Below are 22,049 nucleotides of genomic sequence, written 5' to 3' on the forward strand. Positions count from 1 at the left end.
CCTCCAAAAATTAAGGGGAAATGTGTGTGCGTCCTATGGAGCGAATGCAGGCTCCTTGGCTTCAGCGATAGCAACGCGAAGCCTCCGAAGCACAGAGGGAGCGGTCCCTCCGCGCTCTGGAGGCTTCGCATTGCTTTCACTGAAACCTGGAGAATGAGAGGGGTCGGTGCGCACCGACCCCTCTCGCTCTCCAAGCTTCAGTGATAGCCGCCTGAAGCCTTCGGAGCGCAGCGTGAGTTCCCGCTGCGCTCCGCAGGCTTCGGGTTTCTTTTGCTGAAGCTGTGAGAGCAAGCCTCCTTCAGCAGAGAGGGAGAGCTGTGCAGCGCCCCTTCAGCCAAGTGGGAGGAGAAATGGAAGGGGCTCCGTTTCTCCTGCCACGTCGCTGAAGGGGCACTGAGCAGAGAGGGGGAGATTTTTTTTCTTCTTCTTCCCCGCTAAAACAAGGTGCGTCCTATGGTCCGGTGTGTCCTATAGAGCAAAAAATACGGTACATTTTATGTTTCACGGCTTACCTTTCTCCAAACTGCCTCGGGTACTTTTTCCGGAAGTCCTTGAATGGAATGAAGTGGAATCATGATTTTGAGCAGGAGGAGCAAACAAAGGAGATATTCCAATAAGGGATGGGAAGAAAGTTGTGCCAGTACGCGAGTGCATGTCTGCATTTCGCCACCATTCTGTACAACCAGAGCAAAGAAAACGAAGAGAGTTATTTGAGGATTTCCCTCTGGACAGTTCCACACACAGTTCCTGAGCAGATCTGCTGCTGGACATTAATAGTAACCGGAAGTCCTGCCTTTAAAATGCTCAGGTGTTATCATTTTCTGTATTGTTACTTTTTTTTAATAAACAGAGTCAAGGCACATCTATCAACTTTGAATTAAATGCAATAAGCAACTGATAATACAGCTTGTGGGCTTCTCCAGACAATCTGTTTTTTAAGCATTCATCCTGATCTGCTGGTACAAAGCTTATGCAGAAACTGTTGTTGTTGTTAAATAAATTTGTATACCACCTTTTATCCACTTGTTCTGGTTTCTGGTTAGCAAAGTCTTGGACCTTGCCTGTAAAACCAGAACCAGAGCCACATTTTAAACATGACATAGGGATGCGTTTTTTTGACAGCAACCCCCAAGTCATCAGTAATGCACACTAGTATCTTTTTAAATGTTCACATGGAATCAACGTGTTTGTTTGTTTTTTACAAAAGTGTCAGCAGAATAGAACGCTAGTTATTGTTTCGTGATTTAGAAGGAGGAGGACATTATAAAATATACAGGGATGTGATCCCTATAACATGGAAGTCAAGTCAAACTGACACAAGTTTCAAAATATCTGTGATGTGCAAAAAAATAAAATAAAAGGCAATCCTTTTCCTGGTAAATGAAAAAAAAAAACCTGATTAACAGAGCTTTCCCTTTAGGGCTGCCTGGGACTTGCAAACAATGATATTTCTAGAGTGATGTTAGCAGCTTTTGCTATGCAACACAATTTGATACATGTCTACTCAGAAGTAAACCCAATTGAGTTCAATGGGACTTACTCCCAGGGCAGTGTGTAAATGATTGCAGCCTAAGCCAGTTAAAAAAGATGAAAAGATTTTAAAATATACAATCTAAGTTATTTATCTTTTTAAAGCTCTTTCCACTACTGCTCATTAGCCCAAATCGAGCACTGATTTTGGAACAGGCTTCTAAGGGAAATAACAGTATCTCTATTACCTACCATGATTAAAAATATAAAATGGGCAGAAAACTAGAAAACACGCAGTAGGGAACAATCTACACAGGCAAGTTTGAGGAGCAGATGACAAGATGTTCTCATCTTGGAAATTGGTCTTGCAAAGATTCCTATGTGCAATTATGCTTTTTTTATATATAAAAGATAAACTTTAAAAGGAAAGCAGGCAAGCTTAGAGGTGATGCCATTCAAAATCTTTATGTAATCAAGTTTGCTCTAAAATCTCCCTTGCTCCCGGTGCTCTGCAGGAGGGCTTTCTACGGTTCATACATCAAGTTTCTCAGTGAATGAAGACAGAAATTGTGCCAACAACAAGCAGTCTGCCATCATTATACGGAAGCGAAGCTGGAATCCAGCAATTCTAGGCAAGTTAATGGAATTAATTTGCACCTAATTTATATCAATGTTTTTGATAGCAGGTTTCAGACTACATATCACTCAGCCTGAAAGGAAGGTAAGAAAAAAGTAGGGAAAGTTGATGGTAGGTAATATAATGTCAGGACTATTAGGTTATGGTGGCTGGCCACTTACGAACTGCCAAAGAGGAGGGTTAAAAAAACAACCCCAATTTGCATGAAATCTGCATGTACTAATTTATATGTATAGAATTACTCAAATTTAAATAGAACAGCAATGCAGCACACCATTGTGGGGAGACTGTGATCATGTGACCTGTGAGTGAGTGTCCTGTTGGGCAGGACTTACTGATGAGCAACTTCAAAGTCCCTGCTCACCCTTTTTAGGGTTCTTGATCTGTACATTGGACCACTCTTCTAATATAGAACTCTTTCAAATAGAGAGTGGTTCTCTGGTGTTGGTTTGTTCTCTGGATGGTCCTCTAGAAGCAGGAGTGGCATTCGCTGGTTTCAATCTATAACAGCAGGAACTCTCCCTCCCTGCAACATCCCAAATCTGCTTTATGGGGTTGGGTGAGTGTCCAGAGATGTGGGGAGCACAAGGGACTTCTAGGGGGAAGACGGGTAAGGGGAAGTCTTGAGTGAGCAGATGTCTGCTTGAACAATGTTAGACATCAGCCTAGGACATATATTACGCAGAAAATTGCAACATGAATTACTATTTTGACTTGGAAGAGAGCAATGACACAAACACAACAAAAGAGGAAATAACGAAGTGGCATGAAAGTAACCAGTAGCAATGTTTAGGAAAATGAGCAAAGTAAAAATGGGTATGTGAAAAACAGGAACTATCTAGGAGAGCAGGCAAGAGACCAGTGTGCAACAACTCCTTGTGTAGGCAGAACTTCCTACTTGTGTAAGGATTTTCCCACCACCACCACCCCTGCTCACTTTCATCATAGAGACACCTTTAAGGTTATAGTCATACCCACACTATGCATTTAAAACTGTAGTTTAGCCCTCATAGAGCTACAATTCTCAGCACCCTTAACAAACTGCGGCTCCCATGTGCATTGAAATGTATGGTATCTATAACTGTATCTCCACTGTATTTGGAGTTTTGTTGGTACCAGAATAACAGCAATGGCATTCCTAGTGCTCATGTGGGAACTGTATGTGAGCATCATAGGTCCATAAGGAGCTATGGCATGCCAGCAGTCATGAAATCGCTATTCATGGTGATAACAGATGTGCCACCATGTCTGGGATGTGTCTGAGGTGACATTGTGCCAACCTGAATGCAGGCAACCAAAATCAATCTTCATCTATATCCATTACAGTGTGCAATCCTACTTGTCTAATCAGAAGGAAGTCCTATCAAGTTAGAAAGGACTCACTTCTTAGTAAAGTGGGTACAGGATTTCAGCCTTACTGGTCAAATATAAAATATCGCAATATTATCTACCTTCAAACTGTTTTCATGCTCAATAGAACCGTACCTTATGAATGAAAAGAAAATCTATATAGACAGGGTGGCCTGTGGCTAGCTAAAACATTCAAAAAGTCTTAGGGGTAAGGTCTGTTGCTCTATAGCGAATTACGAAAGGTCCAATTCCTTAGAGCACCCTAAAATACAAATGCTACTGAAGTATAATCAGTTATTTGGAAAAGGATTTCTCATCTCTTAGAGCAAGACAGGACTGCTGATTAACTCTCTGAAACAGGAAGAGCAAATATGACACAATCCAAGAGCAAAACCTTTTATAGACAAAATTGGGACACTTGACATAACCAGGGGTGGGGGGAGGAATCAATGAGCTTAGGCACTGTCACAGAAACATCTGTGGTGCTAAAAAGAATTGTAAAAATATGTTTTCATCATTCATGGCATATTCAAGCCACAACCAAGGCACAACTACACTTATGTCCAAATAAATAACAAAACTACTGTGGTACCTCGGGTTAAGTACTTAATTCGTTCTGGAGATCCGTTCTTAACCTGAAACTGTTCTTAACCTGAAGCACCACTTTAGCTAATGGGGCCTCCTGCTGCTGCTGCTCTGCCACCGCACGATTTCTGTCTCATCCTGAAGCAAAGTTCTTAACCCGAGGTACTATTTCTGGGTTAGCAGAGTCTGTAACCTGAAGTGTATGTAACCTGGAGCATATGGAACCCGAGGTACCACTGTATATGCTATCTTAACTGTGGGGAAAGATTTCTAACAAATGAGGAATACATTATTTTACCACAGTATGCTCATCCTAAATTTTCCATCATAAATGTAAGTGGTACCATCTTTATTCATGTTTACCTGAAGACACTGAGTTCAATGGAGTTTACTCCCAAGTAAGGATGACTGCCAAGTGTGCAAAGGATTGCAGTTCTATTTGTTGTACCCATCTTTGGCATAATCTCTGAGAGCCAACTATCATAAAAGGAAAGCCATACCTAATTTGCATATTTTACTGTAGTTTTCATATTGTTTTCATAAGCATGACAGAAATCAAGCTTCAGTTTCTGCCAGCGTGCACCTATTCTACCAAAAATGTTGTTTATTTTTCTTTTTTTAAAACCCCAAAATTGTGATGCTAAAACAATCACTTAATAATTATGATTCGGTCCTTGAAAAAAATATTGCACCCTGAGGCCTCTGAAGTACAATGATAACCACCTTTTTATTGTTCTCTCCCCCCCCCCTTTTTCCCTGGTCTTTCTGCCACCACATTTTCAAGCCTATTCCTGAAATCATGAGAGCTAGAGACTTGCCTGTATTTTTAAAAATTGGATTCTCAGGCTCTAATAATAATCCGTAAGATAAAAACAAACAAACATGGTGACACTGAAGATAGCTAAATTAAAGCCACCCCACCCATAAAGAGTGTATAATTCTATAAACATGATTACTTGAAAGTAAACGCTTGAAAGCTGAAATGAATGGATACTAGTTTCCAAATATTGTGCCAAGCCTGAATTTTTTTTTTATTCTGGAACACTTGAATTGATTTTGACCATTTGGCTCCTGATCAGGCATTTCCAGTTCTGCTTATGTTCATCCAAACTGCCTTTATTAAGACTGAAAACATGGGGTTTTTTTAATTGTTTTTTAAAAAAACAAACAAACAAACAAACAAACAGTAAAATAAAAATTTATTCTTGGGCTGCTATTCTACCCTTATTAATGGAATATATAAAATTTGCACCTACTTAGGTTAGGAACCTTCACAGTCACACCTTCCAATTAGTATTTCTTGTAATGAGTGCTTACCTGGAAAAGGTGCTAGTTGGGGATGTGCTGCTAAGGCTGTGGGTGTACCAAGTGTCCCCAAGCCACCAAATTCTGTATGCCCTGAGCTGGCTGTATGTAGACCAAAGACTGGGTGGCTGACCATTGGGAAGGCACTCGACACTGTGGACAGGTTACACGGTTGATCCCCAGCTGTTCTGAATAAATGTCCTGAAGGGGGAAATGCAACACATGAAAACACACTACAAAGACACACACATTCTGCTCTTGTGATGTTCTTGCAAATATATCGGGTGGTATTCAACTAAGTTTCACTCAGACCAGGTCCACTGAAATGAATGGTCTTAACGTGTTCACAAATTCCAATGGCCCAACTCCGAGCAAAACTACTACCCATCATATTAATTGTTTTCCTCTTCTCAAAAGAGAGAAGCTTTCATTGATTTTTTCAAATATTTATTATCTGAACTGATCCGAGTACAAAAGAAAACTCAAGTTGCCTTCCAACTAAAGGGATCATAATAATTTTGACATGGTTAAGGTGCTATATTCTTTTCGCGTACCTTGAAGGATTAAGTGCTAGATCTTTCTATAGCTAGAAAATACACAAACAGGAGCTTTCGTCTCCCATTAACTAACATACAAATCTTTTATTTTACTTCAGTGGGACAATGCAAATAATGGCAATTTCTCCTAAACAGAAAATAAATCTGAAGCAAATGACAAAGCGATGGATTGTTAGAGCCACTGTTTTTGGTCACACACTCAAAACATCTATTGTGTTTAAAGCGGAATTTAAGCAATTTAATGTTGATGCACAAAATATTACATTCATTCTTCTAATAGTGATTCTGCATGTCAGTTGCTGGGGAACTAGCAGCAGAAGAGGGCCGTTCCCCTCATGTCCTGCTTATGGGATTCCCATAGGCATCTGGTTGGCTACTGTGTGGGAATGGGTGGTAGACCGGTAGACTGAAAAATGAAGAAACTGAACTGCCAGATTCATCCATCCCTACTCTCAAGTGAATATGCTTTCCTCTCCCCACTTTTCAGCTGCTGTTTCTATTATGCTGAGGGATAATTCTTGTGATGTTTATAACTGATCACTAGGTGGTACTATTTGCATCCTCAGAGCATTTGTGCATAGAACAAACCCCTTTACTTCCAAACATCCTTTACTCTTTTTTTTCATTGCCCATGCATGGTAAAGAGAGGGGAAACACTGCAGTTATCAGAAGAAACACTAGTGTTGCCCCATTTTCCAAGAAGAGAAAGAAGTCATGTTGTGAGCTCCACCAAAGTGGCCTAGAACTTCTGGCGTTACTTAAGTGACACAGGAAGAGCAGTAAAACAGCAGTTGCACATTGCAAACGTCAGAAGCGATGCAAGGAAAGCCATCTAGGGGAAAGGCAAAGGAAAGCGTATTTGCACATGAATTAAGGGAAGTAAGTGTAAACAGCCACAAACAGGCCACTTCTAATTGGTATTGGCTGCCTCTATAGGGCAAGTCATTAATCTGGGCTAACTCAGAATGCAGAGAAGTCTCCTGTCACCATGGCCCTTCAAACCAACACTTCTGTGAGATTGTGGTCTGACGCTAGCTTCTTTCTACGCTGGATCACTAAAAACCCCAAATTTGCTTAAGTAAGGATAATTGCAACAATAAATCAATTTAAACCAGACTTGCCAGGGTCAGTGTCCATGTGTATCAGAGCTCTACTATGACAGAATATGGCGTGAGCTAGACATGCTTATATGTTATTGCACATTTTGTGTCGAACACAAGCCCTCTCAACATCGAGGGGCACCAACAGTAATTTCCATATATATTTTGTCCATTGCCATTAGACTGAGTGCAACAATTTTCTCAGGCAGCAGATGATGGGAAGCAACAGTGGCAGACCTCTGAGCTTTTTCTCCTAAGCCACTTGGTCATTCCCGTCTGTTGGAGATCTGAGCCCTGTGTGCCACAGCTATGTGGACTGACCTTGTATTCAGTGTAAGCCCAGTAGGTCTGTTGGTAAGTTAGCTCTAACTGCTCCAGGGTGAACTCATTATGCAGACGCTTTAGCCTTATGCTTAACAGAACCAAATTTATAAATCCAAATTTGAACTACTGTACATGAAGAGGCAAATGCATCAAAGCGATCATGCAAACAAGCACTGAAATCATTTTAAATTCAAACAGTAATTTTAGGATGAGCCAAGTCAGAATATTGAGCACAATTTTGCTACACTTGCAAAGACTCATAAAAATAACACTCTGTAACATGAAAACATTACAATCGGGCTCTTGAAAACATTTTTCCAGGATATGCAAGCAAGAACCAAAGATATTAATTTTAAAATATGTGTTTTAAGAAAACATAAGAAATATGTTCAAAAAGGAATGTGTTTCTGGCTTGTCCTCAAAGCAAGTCATATGACAGCACGGTGAATTATACCGATTCTCTCCTTTCCTCCGACTCATTATCTTTTTGTTTCCTGATACATTAATATTCTGGCTGGAGATGAATATTTGTATTTCCTTTCATTTTTCGGTTTTAGTTTTCGTTCCCGTTTAAAGGTGCCAGCTTTCTGCATGCATGTTTTGCATAATGAAATTTAATACAAAACTACATTGCTTAAGACTCTTGACTTACATTATAATAGGTTGAATATTTTTCAGCAAAGCTTTTGAAATTCTACTAGCCAGTACATAGATAAATGATTGAAAGTATTACCCAAAAGGCCAGCATCCATTTCGACAGTGCTGGTGTCTTAGTAACAAGGAACGATAAAGGCAAATGCCTTTATTAATATTAATGAATTTTGTGCTGCACTATAATAAGCCTTTTCAAAAGAACTAAAAGGGATAAATACTTAACTAATGCCTTAAACATAAAACATTGGTGAACAAAATCCCTTGCAAAGCAAGAGAGGCACAAATTTGATCATCTAGATTTCACACACACACCCATCCCACTGCACCCCAGTAGTTGCACATTTAAGATACTGGAGATATGCAGACATTCTCTTTTCCATGGGCTTCAGAAGGCAATTCTCATAACCACATAAAGGAGAGAAAGTGATACCTTTTACTGAGGTTACCTTTTAGTTTATGGGAGTGAAAGCTTCATTCCTATGATTCCTCTCATTATCTGATTTGAACATAGAAATAGCACCCAAAAACCATGACTGTTGTTTTCCCTAAAAACACTGATCTTTGAACAGCTTGTTGTAACATGCCTCTCAATATTAGAAGCGTAAAATTCACAGTAGTGGCAAATGTGCCTTCTGTGCTTTAAAAAAAAAATATTGAGAAGAAAGCCTAATCATGCAGGAGTGACTGCAGATGAAATAAACATCTATTTTAATTAACATTTGTAGTAATTGGGTACCAATATTTAAAAACTATAAATAAGAAAGAGGGGTAAGCATGAAAAAGACTTACATCAAAATGCATATACTAATACATTGAAGGGTAAAATGTGTGCTCTGGTTGTAGAAAGTCTAGGTATATGTATTACATTAAGTCCATGCATATGTTGAAGGAAATATGTGCACCTCACTTTTCAAACGTCAGCCATAAAATAACATGTACAAATTCAGAGCTGGGGTCTAGATGAGAACACAGGAAGACTCAGATGAATCAGGCCCATCTAGTCCAGCACCCAATTCTCAGTAGCCAACAAGATGCCTATGGGAAACTTACAAGCAGGACACGAATACAACAATACTCTGCACTCATCTACGATTCCCAGCAACTGGTATTTGGAGTGTAAAGCCTCTGACAGTGGAGGCAGAGCACAGCCATTGTGCCTAGCCAAGGCTGATAGCCTGGTCCTCCATGAATTTGCTTAATCCTCTATTAAAGCCATCCAAGTTGGTAGTCACTGCCTCCTGTGGGAGCAAGTTCTATGAGAGCAATAGTCTTAATATAACTGATTGAATTTGGCTGATTATTGGATTTGAGTTTACAACACGATTGTAAACATAGCTGTGTACTAGGTAGTAAGTCGCTTTCATTTAAAGTTATCTTAAGTTAAAGTTCATGCACTCTGCTCCTGCGGGTAGCTATCCAATGCATGAAGGGCCTTCCAAGAAAGGACCTTCTAGCCCTTTCACATGACAATGAGCTATGCCCCAGCCAGTACAGATGTATATGTGGAGGGCTCCTTCCATGAGGACACGAACACTGGCCAATCATAAAGGCGTGCAGACTGATAGTTGATTGTGCATCACTCAAGGGAGACTTGCCATCACATGCATTGGAACCTGGAGGACAGGGCTAGCTGGATGCATCCAAGGAAGCCCTTTCATACACTCTGTAGCCGAAGGTACCAAACACCCAAGCAGTTCCAACTAAATACGCTCAGAACCTTGATATAAGGTTTGAAAGTTCATCTAACCAACAGATTTCATTGTGAGGTGGTACCTCTGTTTACAAACTTAATTCGTTCCGGAGGTCCGTTCTTAACCTGAAATCGTTCTTAACCTGAGGTACCACTTTAGCTAATGGGGCCTCCCGCTGCTGCTGCACTGCTGCCACATGATTTCTGTTCTCATCCTGAGGTAAAGTTCTTAACCTGAGGTAATACTTCCGGGTTAGCGGAGTCTGTAACCCAAAGTGTTTGTAACCCGAGGTGTTTGTAACCCAAGGTACCACTGTATAACTAATGCTCTGAACCATGTAACCATATTTCCACATAGGAACTTGTTCAAACGTAATGCCAAACTATGGTTTGGCACTATGTGAACCTTCTCCTCCTCTTTCCCTCCTTCACGCATGATGAATCTCTCCCTTCTTTTCTTTTTAGTACAGGGATCTGAACTCAGGTGTCCATTTTAGATGTCATTATGTTTACACATTTAGAGGTTGTGTATATGCTAACCTGTAATTCAGGATAACACCTATTTGATGAAATGGACTGCACTGTATGGAGGTTTATGTCAAAATACATTTCTTAACCCTTTGTTCCATTTGTAGGAGGGTCTTACAAGCATATCCCCAGTAATTACTTATAGCATAAACTTTGATACAGCCCTCAGGGACGTGCCACTGAACTGAACTGTATGGGAATACTCAAAAGACTACTCTTGAGTAACTGGCTCCTGATTCAAAAAGGTAATGGTTTAAAAATACAACAGAAAATGTATGTGTAACATAATTACTGTGCTCAAATTACACCCATTTGAAAAAGTATTTTTTCCAAAATCACACTATACAGTTATAGCTGATTTCAAAGTACCCACAAATAACATATTATCTGTAATACAATCTCTCTGGCACAACACCCTGGGTTCCAGCCTGGGCTCAGTCTCTGCCTTGGGATTTGTGTGGCAGAATTACTGAAGTTTATTACAAGCTTGCTTAATAGACTATTGATTACTGCAAAGAAAATAATTATATTGAACTGGAGGAAACCTGAGCCTCTCTAATTGCAAGCCGAGATGAAGGTGTTTGTGACTTTGTATCACAGAAAACAATAACTGCTAATACTGTAAAAGATAAATGGTGAATTATCTAAGTAGATGTTTTTCTCCTGAACTTTGCACACACTGAGATTGGTAAACTAACAAATTATCATGTGCGTCTCAGAGGTCACGTGAACAATGAGACTGGGAGTTGAAAAGAAAGGTAAGGATGCAATTGTGTTCATATTGGAGTATCTAGTAAATTTAGCATTTACTAGATTTTATTGAACCATGCAGCGTGAACAGCAATTGCATAAGTATTGTTGCGGGATGATAGCAATGAAGCACTGGTATGCTCATGTTTTGCTGTTGTTCAAAGACCTAACCATACATCTGAGAACATTCTATGTAACACTGGTCTTGCCCACTGTGTTATGCAATTAATCAGCAATTAAACACAAAATTCAAATTCACCCATCACAGGCGCACTGCAGCCCTATTCAGGTGTTCAATCCAAGTGATTAAGAACAGTGTGGAACAGGGGCATGTGGTTGACCAGTTGGTCACATCCCTGCCAGCCCTCCCTCTGCCATCCATCCATTGCACCACAAGGGCTCTACATCCAGGTGTAGTTTTTGCGTGTACAGCATTAGACAGGCAACCATCTCAGTTTCCTGTTACTCCATGTGACAAATATACAGCACTTCCCCTCTTTTTTTGTAAGTTCTTCTCATCAAGCAAAAGTTCCATTGTTCTTTTAGCATTTACTCAGTTTCCAAACATGCAAACAGGGGCATCTTACCCATAGAGGCTAGTGGCGTGGGGCGCCAAGTTCCGGAGGGTGCCAGGGAAGAGGGGGAGGCTGGATGCGGCACCTCCCAGCATCAGCTCGCCGCCCTCGCCTGCCTCCGCCATGTTGCTCCGAAGCAGTGCCGCACCTGGAGCATCCGTCTGCCATGGCCACCGCGGCACAAAGTGGCCAGCTGAGCCGGGAGGTGCCGTGTCCAGCCTCTGCCTCTTCCCTGCCAGAGGAGCTGCCCTCCAGCCGCTGCCTGCCTCCTCCAGCCCCACCACCAGCACCGTCCTCCCTAAAAAACTCTGGGAAATGGGGGCGGGGGGAGCCGGAGGGAGCTTTGCACCATGGCGCCGGATATGCTTAAGACAGCCCTGCATGCAAAAGTCCTGAAATAATCTTTCAGGAGAATATTGACTCAAGCAAACCACATTGTAAAAAAGGAATTGGTAAGGCATATTCACCACAGGTGTTGATTGTGGAGCTAAGTGAGGCAGCTCCAGAAGAAAGGCTACCTTTGGAAACTGCTGAAACAACAGAAGAGGATGAAGATGCTGGAGACGACGTCGCTGTAGTAGAGGAAGCTGATGCTGCTGTTGATGTTAACCGCTCTCCAGACTCCATATCTATAATAAAAAGGACACATTATTATTTAATTTCTTCTTCTTTTCTCTTTTGGCGATCACTCGTAGCTGAGTAAGATTGTCTTCCATGAACACAGTGTGACCGCGGAGGCCAATTCTGGATATTTAATTTACATACCACTTGATACTGAAATAATCTCCTGAGCAGTTTACGAAGTATAGAAACTTGTTATACAGAATAGGGATGGGAGAAAACTAAACCCACTTAATGTTTAAAGACAAACTGAGGTAATTCACACATTCTGAAAGCATATGAGAACGAAAACACAGCCATCCTTCGAAATCACACTTCTCTGAATTTTGTGGTACAGTTCTCTGGCCAAGTAATATGCACAAGAAAACATATACAGTAGTAAAGTTTGCATAAAAATGCATATATTAGATTAAGGAACGTACAAAAATTAGGCAAAAAATCCACTAAAAAATGTGCATATTAGGACGTATTTGCATTAAAATACTAATGAATTTTCATGAGGAATTTTTTAAAAAAGAAAATGCAAACAGATGTCAAAATGTGGTCTTTTTGGGGGGGGGGGACAAACCAAGATAAAACTGAAACTGACAAATCTGCCTATCCTTAACACAGATTCTATTTCACCTGATAATAAGTCTACAAATGAACAAAAGTGCTGTCTGTAAGAGACATGTTCATAAATTAAAATCACTGCACATGTTAGAGGCTACTGCAAATACAAGACTGGCACTTGAGGTTGGCACTGCTGGGCACTTGCTAACATCCACATTCTAGCAGGGGCTCCATTGATGAACCCTAGAGGTTCATAGCCCTGCTGCTGCTGCTGCTGCTGCTGCTGCCGCCGCTGCTGCTGTTGTTCACCTAGCCCCTCTGTGACAGCGGAGAGAAGGGGCAGCAGACTCCACTTGCCTCATCTTTCTGGGTGGCAATGCAGGCTGAGCCCAGAGGAGAAGGGAATTGAACAAATAAGGGTGACAGTGGTGAGTTTGGGCAATGAGGGTAACATGCCCAAGTGCCCTTTAAAGCCTACAACCGACACTGTGCAGATGTGAAAATGATGGAAATTATCCGTTTTCTAGAAGTCCCAGTTGCAAGTATGGCTCTGGTTACTTATCATTACAGTCGTACCTTGGAAGCCAAACGAAATCTGTTCTGGAAATCCGTTCAACTTCCAAAACGTTCAGGAAACCAAAGTGTGGCTTCAGATTGGCTGCAGGTAGCTCGTGCAGCTAATTGGAAGCCCCGGAAGTCCAGTCGGACATTTGGGTTCCAAAGAACGTTCGCAAACCAGAACACTCACTTCCAGGTTTACGGTATTTGGGAGCCAAAACGTTCGAGTACCAAGGCGTTCAGGATCCAAGGTATGACTGTATTTTAAATCTATAAATAAGGCCTATGAGGAAAAAGAGGATAAATTCTCTTGTATTTGATGACAGGTTGCAACATCTTATTTTTATTATAGTTTCCTCTATGATGATGAACATTGGCTTGTTTTGTTATGCTGCCTGTGACCTTGAACAAATCTTGTGGGGGGTTTGAAGAGAGTCCATAATCTCATAGAAATCGGTCTCAACTAGCCCCCTATTTCTGTGACGACAGATTAAAAAGCAAAATTTTCATACAATTATACTGGCACTATTCGGACATGGCACACTCCATTCAAAAATGGTTTATACTTCACTGACAGGGTCCATTTGACACAAACAGGTAAACAGAATTCATTTCTACCTGTGACTTGTTTACAAAGGTGAATCTGGGATCTCCCCACATATTACTGGTACTATTCGGACATGGCACACTCCATTCAAAAATGGTTTATGCATCATTGACATTTGACACAAACAGGTAAAACAGAATTCATTTCTACATGTGACTTGTTTACAAAGGTGAATGTGGGATCTCCCCACATATTACAATGGATCATGGCACTATTGTTTGTACTCCAATCTGCTACCAGGGGACGGGGAAGACTCAACAACCCTGGCAAGATCAGGGGCTTTCAGATGCCTCTCTAATTCTGGGATAAGTGATCCTATAAACAGCAATAAGATTGCTATGCGTGCTGGAGGAAGCCCACATTTATAAAGAGAAACAAAAGGACTTGAACATACTTCAAAACGCATATTTCCTATGCAAATTATTATTTCGCTGCAGAGGGGGGAAAGCTAATGTTATACAAATGTGCTTGAGAAAAAACCATGCATTTATATTATCAGCAGTGCTCAACATTTTAAAGTTTCTACTAAAGACATATCTGCAGAAATCACTGGAGTGCCACTTTGATGGATTTATTTACAATACTTAGAACGTAGGCCTGTGATTCTGCTGAATATATTAGCACTTCCTTTCTGTTTAATAAAATAAGAATGTTTCAGAAATTGTGCCGCCACTTTTCCTGTTCCATGTTGGCAACTTGCTAATTATTCAATCGTCTAAAAATATTCTGTATGAAATTATATAGTCGACTGACCTTTGATATACACAGTAGCCCACTTCACACATTATGATTAAGTAAACAGACTGGTGCGGGGGGGAGTGTGTGCTTGTTCAACTCTCACCATCACCATTACCATTGTCTTACTTATGGATCCACATGTGCTTTAGAACTACGGAGAACCATGGAAAGCCTCCATGACAGAACAGTGGCAGGGCAGATCTAACACATTCGTGCTCACTACCCCTCTTAGATGTTTACTTAATTTATCATCATAATGCCTGAAGATTCTGTCGGATGGACTGAACTGAAGCACAGGTGGCAACGAGTAAAACCTATCACCAGAAAAATACCAAAAGATCACAGAAATATATACACATAAATAACCTAGAAGGAATATTACTTCAAGCAATATGTTGCTTTTTTAAGGGAAAGAGAAATTAAAAATAAAAGAGTGTTTTAACTGTGAAAAGAATTCTGGTTACATTCAGCTCAATGTCTGACAGGGGCGAGCCAGCAGTAAATCATATGAAGTAAGTGGGGATAACTCTTTATTACAAAAAATAGGATCTGCACAAGAGTTTCAAGCCTAATAAGCACAGGTAAAGGGTAAAGGTAAAGGACCTCTAGACGACTATGGGGTTGCAGTGTTCATCTCGCTTTCAGGCCGAGGGAGTTGCTGTTTATCAACAGACAAATTTCCGGGTTGTGTGGCCAGCATGACTAAACCACTACTGGCGCACAGAGGACCCTGACAAGTGCCGGAGCACAGAGAAACACTGTTTAACTTCCCACCGCAGCAGTACCTATTTATCTACTTGAACTGGCATACTTTTGAACTGCTATGTTGGAAGGAACTGGGACAGAGCAATGGAAGCTCACCCTGTCATGGGGATTCAAACCGCCAACCTTCCGATCAGCAAGCCCAAGGGACTCAGTAGGTCTTGCTCCCATGAAGCAGCTGCCTAAATCCCCTCCTTTTCAGGGTTTCCCCCAGGCAATCTGAGACTGCACCTGCATGAAGCTAACTTCTCTTCCGCTCTCTTCATGCCTCTCCTGGTTCTGGGAGACTGGGAGGAGGGGAGCTTGTCACAACGGGGGGGGGGGGCTCCCGTGCTTCTTCACAACCCTGCCTCCACTCTGTTACTTCTTCAGCACCCCCCTCCACTCTTCTCCCTCTGACCACTCATTGTTGTCCCTAGCTCTGGTTCTGAGCCTTCTTCTTTTGGGGCTGGTTCCTCCCACCATTCCTCTGTGTCCAACCTGTCCATGTCCATGTCTCTGCTTCAGTTAAAGTAAGTTTACATGATATAAGTCTATCCTGCTATATCCACTTTCTTGGAAGGAATCTCCACTGAATAACCAACGATGTAAAGGATTTCACTCTTAGTTACTCATGAATTTGTCCCATTGGTTTCAGTGGGCCTGATCCATGACTACATTTAGCTGGCTTGGTGGCCAATTTCTTTAGCATTATTGAATGAACACATTGACATTATCATGGACTAATATTAATTAAATATAGAAACCCCAACCCAAAGCCACAAGCATGGTGGGATGTGCATGTGGTAAAAGGATGTGCTAGGTACTAAAAGAAACATTTATCCCATTATCCCAGTTGATATTTATTCCTTCCCAGCACTCCTATCAGTGCACATCAGCATAACCATAATGCTGCAACCTAGACAATAAAACCACTTGCAATATTTTCACCCAATATAATTTGTGACATGATATTTTATAAAATGTCTCAAAAATGCAAGAAGTTTAGGATATTATGAGCAACTGTAGTATTAATATTTAAGTATGCAACAGATTTGGCAGAAGTTACTTTTTCCTTTTTTTGAGGGGAAATGGGAGATAATGGGATGGACACTGGGAAACGTTAAGGCTAGCATATATATAGAGGGGGAGAAATCAACAGAGAAAAAACATCCTGTTCTTTATATAGTTGAATTATAAATGCCGTTGTTTATTTTTTAAAAAATACCCCTGCTAATTTTCAGAGAAACTGAAGGCAGTTTACAATCCAAAACAGAAAAACAATAATAAAATATATAAAACCATCCCCATTAAAATCACAAATATTGACATCAAATCCACGGCTGCAAAACAAAATCCAAAACAGCCATCAAAACTAAGACATCAAAGGAAACATGTCAAAGTAAATGTTGATCAATGTAACTATAATACTGACATGACACTGAGGCTTTATCCAAGTGTGTTCCGAGAGACATCAGAATTTTGTTTTTAACTTAAGACTAAACCTTAATTGTACCCAGTTAGTTCATTACTCTAAACTGTAGCAGATGGCTGACATTGTAAGAGATAATCCCTGAAAGAGTCATTAGTGAGGATCAGCAATAATTAGACTGCAACCCCAAAGGTTCACGAGAAAGAATAAAAAAAAAGTATCAATATATAGATGAAAAGCAACAAGTGCTTATTACATTTTTGTTCTTCTGCCAATGCCAATGGCACTGGCACGTATGCCTGCATACAATTAAATAACCTTGTTAAAGCTAAAACACGCTTTACATAATATAAGGACTTCCCTTCCTCTCCCTCTACATCCAAGTTCCATCATCTTTGCTCTGGCATGGATAGAAGTTTCTCTTCACCTCACTTAGTGATGGGGGAAGTGTTTTCAAGGGACACGGGACCCCAGCTGAACTAAAAGGAATGAACTGTGTGCAGCTTTCAAAACAGCTACCCAAAGTATTCTAACTGCCGTATGAATATTTCAAAGGCTAACTGAAACACACTCAAGCAAACCAATAAATAAATTATGTATTTCATAAAACCAGCATACCAATCAAATTAAAAACTGCATATTCTAGAGCAAGATGACTGCATTAAGTCCCAACATCACCATTTTTGCTTTCTCATGTCAAGCATACTAGAAAGTGTTGGCTTACTCTGTATTGTGAAGTGCATCTCACAGAACTGGCTTCATCCATATTTCTATCATGTATATATGTATGTAGTTTTAATTTTCTCAATGTATAAATTTTTAATTGTTTTAATTGTTTCGAAAAAAATTCTGTTTTTAGCAGCTTCTATTTTTATCTGTAAGCCGCCTTGAGTGCCATCAGGGAAATAGGTGAAGTATAAATAAATAAAGAAGAAGAAGAAGAAGAAGAAGAAGAAGAAGAAGAAGAAGAAGAAGAAGAAGAAGAGGAGGAGGAGGAGGAGGAGGAGGAGGAAGAAGAAGAAGTAGTAGTATGATTTTCTAATTACTCCCTGTATTACAGGTTCTTGGCTGGAATATGTTGGCCACTGGAGAGAACTGGTCCCATTTATCTACATTGACAAATGGTCTGCAACATAAGTCCGCATATTCTCCCTAATTTATCACCATTTCCAATTGGTTGTTACCATATATGTTGCCGCATCAGGTTTTAGTTTTGTCTGCCTCATACTCCTCTTCCCGCCCGCCCCGCTCATATTCCAGGCGAGCACATTCAGCAGTGCCAAAATTAGGAACCGGTCCTTCCGCTCTGTAAGATTTTACTAAAGGTAGTTACACAAAGACGGGTTGGATCAAGCATTAGCAGTACTTTTATATCATGCCCGTGTCCATGATTGTGAATCGTGATGCAACAGTGAATATTTTTCAGCACTAGAAGAATTGGGGTAGGAGAGGCAGGATGATTAGAAAGGCGAAACCTCTAGAGAAATATGAGCTAAATGTCACAACACATCTCTACCCTTGCACAATAGACCCTGACTCTCAGGCTCATGCTGCTGTCTTCTGAGAACAAGAATTACAGGTAATTAATTTTATTCCTTGACACAGTGTCTTCATAATTGGCATAATGGGAAATGAAGTACATAAAATCTACAGGAAAATGTTTAATGAAGTTTTACTAAAACAGATATTTCAAGTTAGCAAAAGAATTGTGGAGGATAGTTACTCTCACAAATGTAGGGCTAATATGCTGCTCTGACATTTGTTGCTAGATGATTCTACAGCAGTTGTTGGCATTTAAAGTCCCAAAAGTCATGACATAATGGGTGATAAGGTCCAGAACAGGCTTCCTCAACCTCGGCCCTCCAGATGTTTTTGGCTTGCAACTCCCATGATCCCTAGCTAGCAGGACCAGTGGTCAGGGATGATAGGAATTGTAGTCCCAAAACATCTGGAGGGCCAAGGCTGAGGAAGCCTGGTCCAGAATCTCATCACCCTTTCCATACATGTGAGCAAGGAACATGGAGCATCTTGTAGAACCCAGGGTTTGCTGAGATAAGATAAGACGCTATATCCCCCCTATTTTTTCTGTAGACACTGTTGCTCTCATATGGCAGAAAAATCTCTCTCTGCCAACTGGGCTGCACTTCCTAACCCACATGCAAACTGACAACACACACTATTATTGTGTGGATCCATGGTGAATTGGGGAGTGATCCCTGAGCCCCTGAACCCAACAGGATCCAATAGTGAAGAAGGTTGCAGCGATCCAGAGTTACAAAATTTTACAAAATTTTATTTGCAGCCTTAGGACTAACTTAAATACTGTGGGTAGTATTCAACTAAGTTTTACTTAAGTAAACTTATTAAAATATGATGGATAGAACTTAATCATGTTCGGTAATCTACTGGGTCTACTCAGAGTAAAACTTAGCTGAATGCCAACCAGTCAATTTTGATGCATCTACTCAAACTACATCTGGAGTCAACCCTTAAAGTTTTGGATGTGAACTGCAACCTGATGCACACTTACTTGGAAGCAAGTCCAGTTGAGTGTATTGAGACTCACTTCAAAGGAAACATGCATATGATCAAGCAGTACAACTGCTTATTTATAATGCACTGTATTGACAGTCATTAAAATCTGCATCAGTTGCCAAGGCAACCACTTAACTGTCAAGAAGAAGAGGTGTAGAATTATAATCCTCTACTGGCATCCTGGACTCTTAGCATACTGCCCTCCTCGTTTCCACCAGCGCCACACAGTGGAGCAAGAAAAAGTGCTAACACAACACTGCCCAATAGCTATGGCTAATGTTACATTATCACTGGCACAAGACCATGACAATATATATGCCGTACATTGAAGTCTGCCAGCAATACAGGTGGTGTTGTTTTTTGTTGTTGTTGTTCTTTCAATGTTTTAGTTCCATTACATACAATGGGTCTGAAAACTCATTGTATGTAACAGAACAGACCCCGCAGAACTAAAATATTGAAAGAATGAAAGAAAACCTGTATTGTAGGCAGACTTCAATACATGTATTGTTGTCTGAAATGTTTTTAGCTCTCACCAGTGTCACAGCACTGCAACCGAAGCTTGAATCCAATTAGCAAATATAACAAGTAAGCTACTTGAGAATAACAAATCGGGAATGATATTTTTGTAAAGCCTAATTCCAACCTAATCTATTGTTGAGCTATCCCAAAATACAAATATAAAAATACCAAGTTAATGACTGCAATTTTCCAATTGCTCACTCTGAAACAGTCCCACGGAAAAGCAGGGAGATTTTAGCTCCACTTATCATTGTGTAGAATTGTTTTGTTGCTCAATATTTTGATTGAAATATATATTGTACCCCAGCATAGCAGACCTTCCTGCTACTAGCAAATTGTACACAGGAGAATCTATCAACCTTCTCCAACCTGCTGTTCACCCAGCTGTTTTGGACTATAACTCCCATCATACTGGCTGGAGCAAAATGGGAGTTGTAGTCTGGAAGACACCATCATAGGGAAGATCATATATAATTACAATCTCTCTCTCTCTCTCTCTCTCTCTCTCTCTCTCTCTCTCTCTCTCTCTCTCTCTCTCTGGTGTTCTACTTCACCACATTCTTTCTCAAAATGTCTTCTTGTATATACAACAGGGGAAAAAGATGGCAAAAATAACTACAGCCATCTGACAATAAATAAATAAACAAATAATGTTGGCATAATTAAGTGCCAAAGGTTTTGATATCAACCAAGTCAAGATAACACTTCAATTTCTATACATCTAAGAAAGTATATGCACAGTTAAAATTAGATTATAAGCAGTTCTTTTGTGATAACTGATGATGGGAAGTTATTTTACTACTGTACCTTCAAACATAAAATATTATTCCATATGTCTTGAGTCCTTACAGTGCATGTCAAAGATAAGCCACAGTTACAATATTTTAGGAACGGAATTGGGGGGAAGGGAGGAAAGGACAGAGTCTTCTTGATAAAAAAAATGTGATGGCATGATAAAGGCAACACAATTTTAAATTCTTTCACACTGTTATAAAATTTCTAGAAGAATGAACATGAGGCTTATCCAGTCTCCAATGTTTACCCTGGAAAATGAGGAATGGTGGTTTTAAGTCTTTGCACTAGAAGTGGTATTGTTGGTGCAATATCAGTGTAAGGCCATACTACCAGAACCTAAAGCCAAAGATTTGTTCAAGTACTTGGCTATATACACCACTTCTCACCGGCTACTTCCCAGACTTTTGGACTGTTTTTGTTTTTTTGTTTTTTTAAATATTTATTAAAGTTTTTACAGAAAAGAAAAAAAACATCCAATAACAATAAACAGTATTACTTTGTTTAACAAAATTTCATATCCTCTTTGAACTTCCTCGCGCCTCCCACTCACCATTTGCATCATTAATAAATTTTGTCCAGCAAATTATCATCTTATTTCCAAATTTTAAAACCGCTTATTTAATTACAATAAAATTGTTCTCCTGCAAATTTATTTTTCTTAATCTCTCTTGTCATCAGTTCCTGATCTATTTTAGTGATGGCCAATTATTTATAACTAAGCATCTTTTTTAACATTCCAATAATTCATAATATTTTTGTAAATAAATCTTAAATTTCTTCCAATCTTCTTCCATCCTTTCTTCTCCCAGGTCTCGGATTCTGCCAGTCATCTCCGCTAGTTGCATATAGTCCATCAGTTGCATCTGCCATTCTTCCAGTGTGGGTAGATCTTGAGTTTTCCAGTTCTTAGCGAGTAGTATCCTTGCTGCTGTTGTCGCATACATAAAGAATGTTCTATCTTTCTTTAGCACCTTCTGGTTGACAATGCCCAGAAGAAAGGCCTCTGGTTTCTTGGTAAAGGTATACTTAAATACCTTTTTCAACTCATTATATATCATTTCCCAGAAGGCCTTCACCTTAGGGCAAGTCCACCAGAGGTGGTAGAATGTTCCTTCATTTTCCTTACATTTCCAACATTTGTTATCTGACGAATGGTATATTTTAGCAAGTTTAGCTGGGGTCATGTACCATCTGTATATCATTTTCATTACATTTTCTTTCAAAGCATTACATGCGGTAAAGTTCAGCCCAGTGGTCCACAACCTTTCCCAATCCTCAAACATAATATTATGCCCAATATCCTGTGCCCATTTTATCATAGCCGACTTAACCATTTCGTCTTGTGTATTCCATTTCAACAGCAAGTTATACATTCTTGAAAGTACCTTAGTCTTAGGTTCTAACAATTCTGTTTCCAACTTCG

The 22,049-nt window shown here is 40.1% G+C and overlaps 1 protein-coding gene across 15 annotated transcripts in view; it reads right to left on the reverse strand.

Moving 5' to 3' along the window:
• Positions 1 to 22,049, reverse strand: part of BAZ2B (bromodomain adjacent to zinc finger domain 2B) — a 183,649-nt gene that overhangs the window by 68,659 nt on the left and 92,941 nt on the right. For 12 of the 15 annotated variants that reach the window (XM_081928237.1, XM_081928238.1, XM_081928239.1 and 9 more), the window contains 3 exons: positions 11,993 to 12,154; positions 5,360 to 5,548; positions 513 to 674 (listed from right to left, as the gene is read on the reverse strand). In XM_081928237.1, the coding sequence (XP_081784363.1) occupies positions 513 to 674; positions 5,360 to 5,548; positions 11,993 to 12,152 (511 nt within the window). In that variant the 5' untranslated portion in view covers positions 12,153 to 12,154. Of the gene's footprint in view, positions 1 to 512; positions 675 to 5,359; positions 5,549 to 11,992; positions 12,155 to 22,049 lie in introns of those variants that run through there. The other 3 variants (XM_081928242.1, XM_081928243.1, XM_081928244.1) reach the window with 1 other exon arrangement.

The sequence above is a fragment of the Podarcis melisellensis genome (genome assembly GCF_964234715.1).
Source record: "Podarcis melisellensis genome assembly, chromosome: 1".
Classification (NCBI taxonomy): domain Eukaryota; kingdom Metazoa; phylum Chordata; class Lepidosauria; order Squamata; family Lacertidae; genus Podarcis; species Podarcis melisellensis.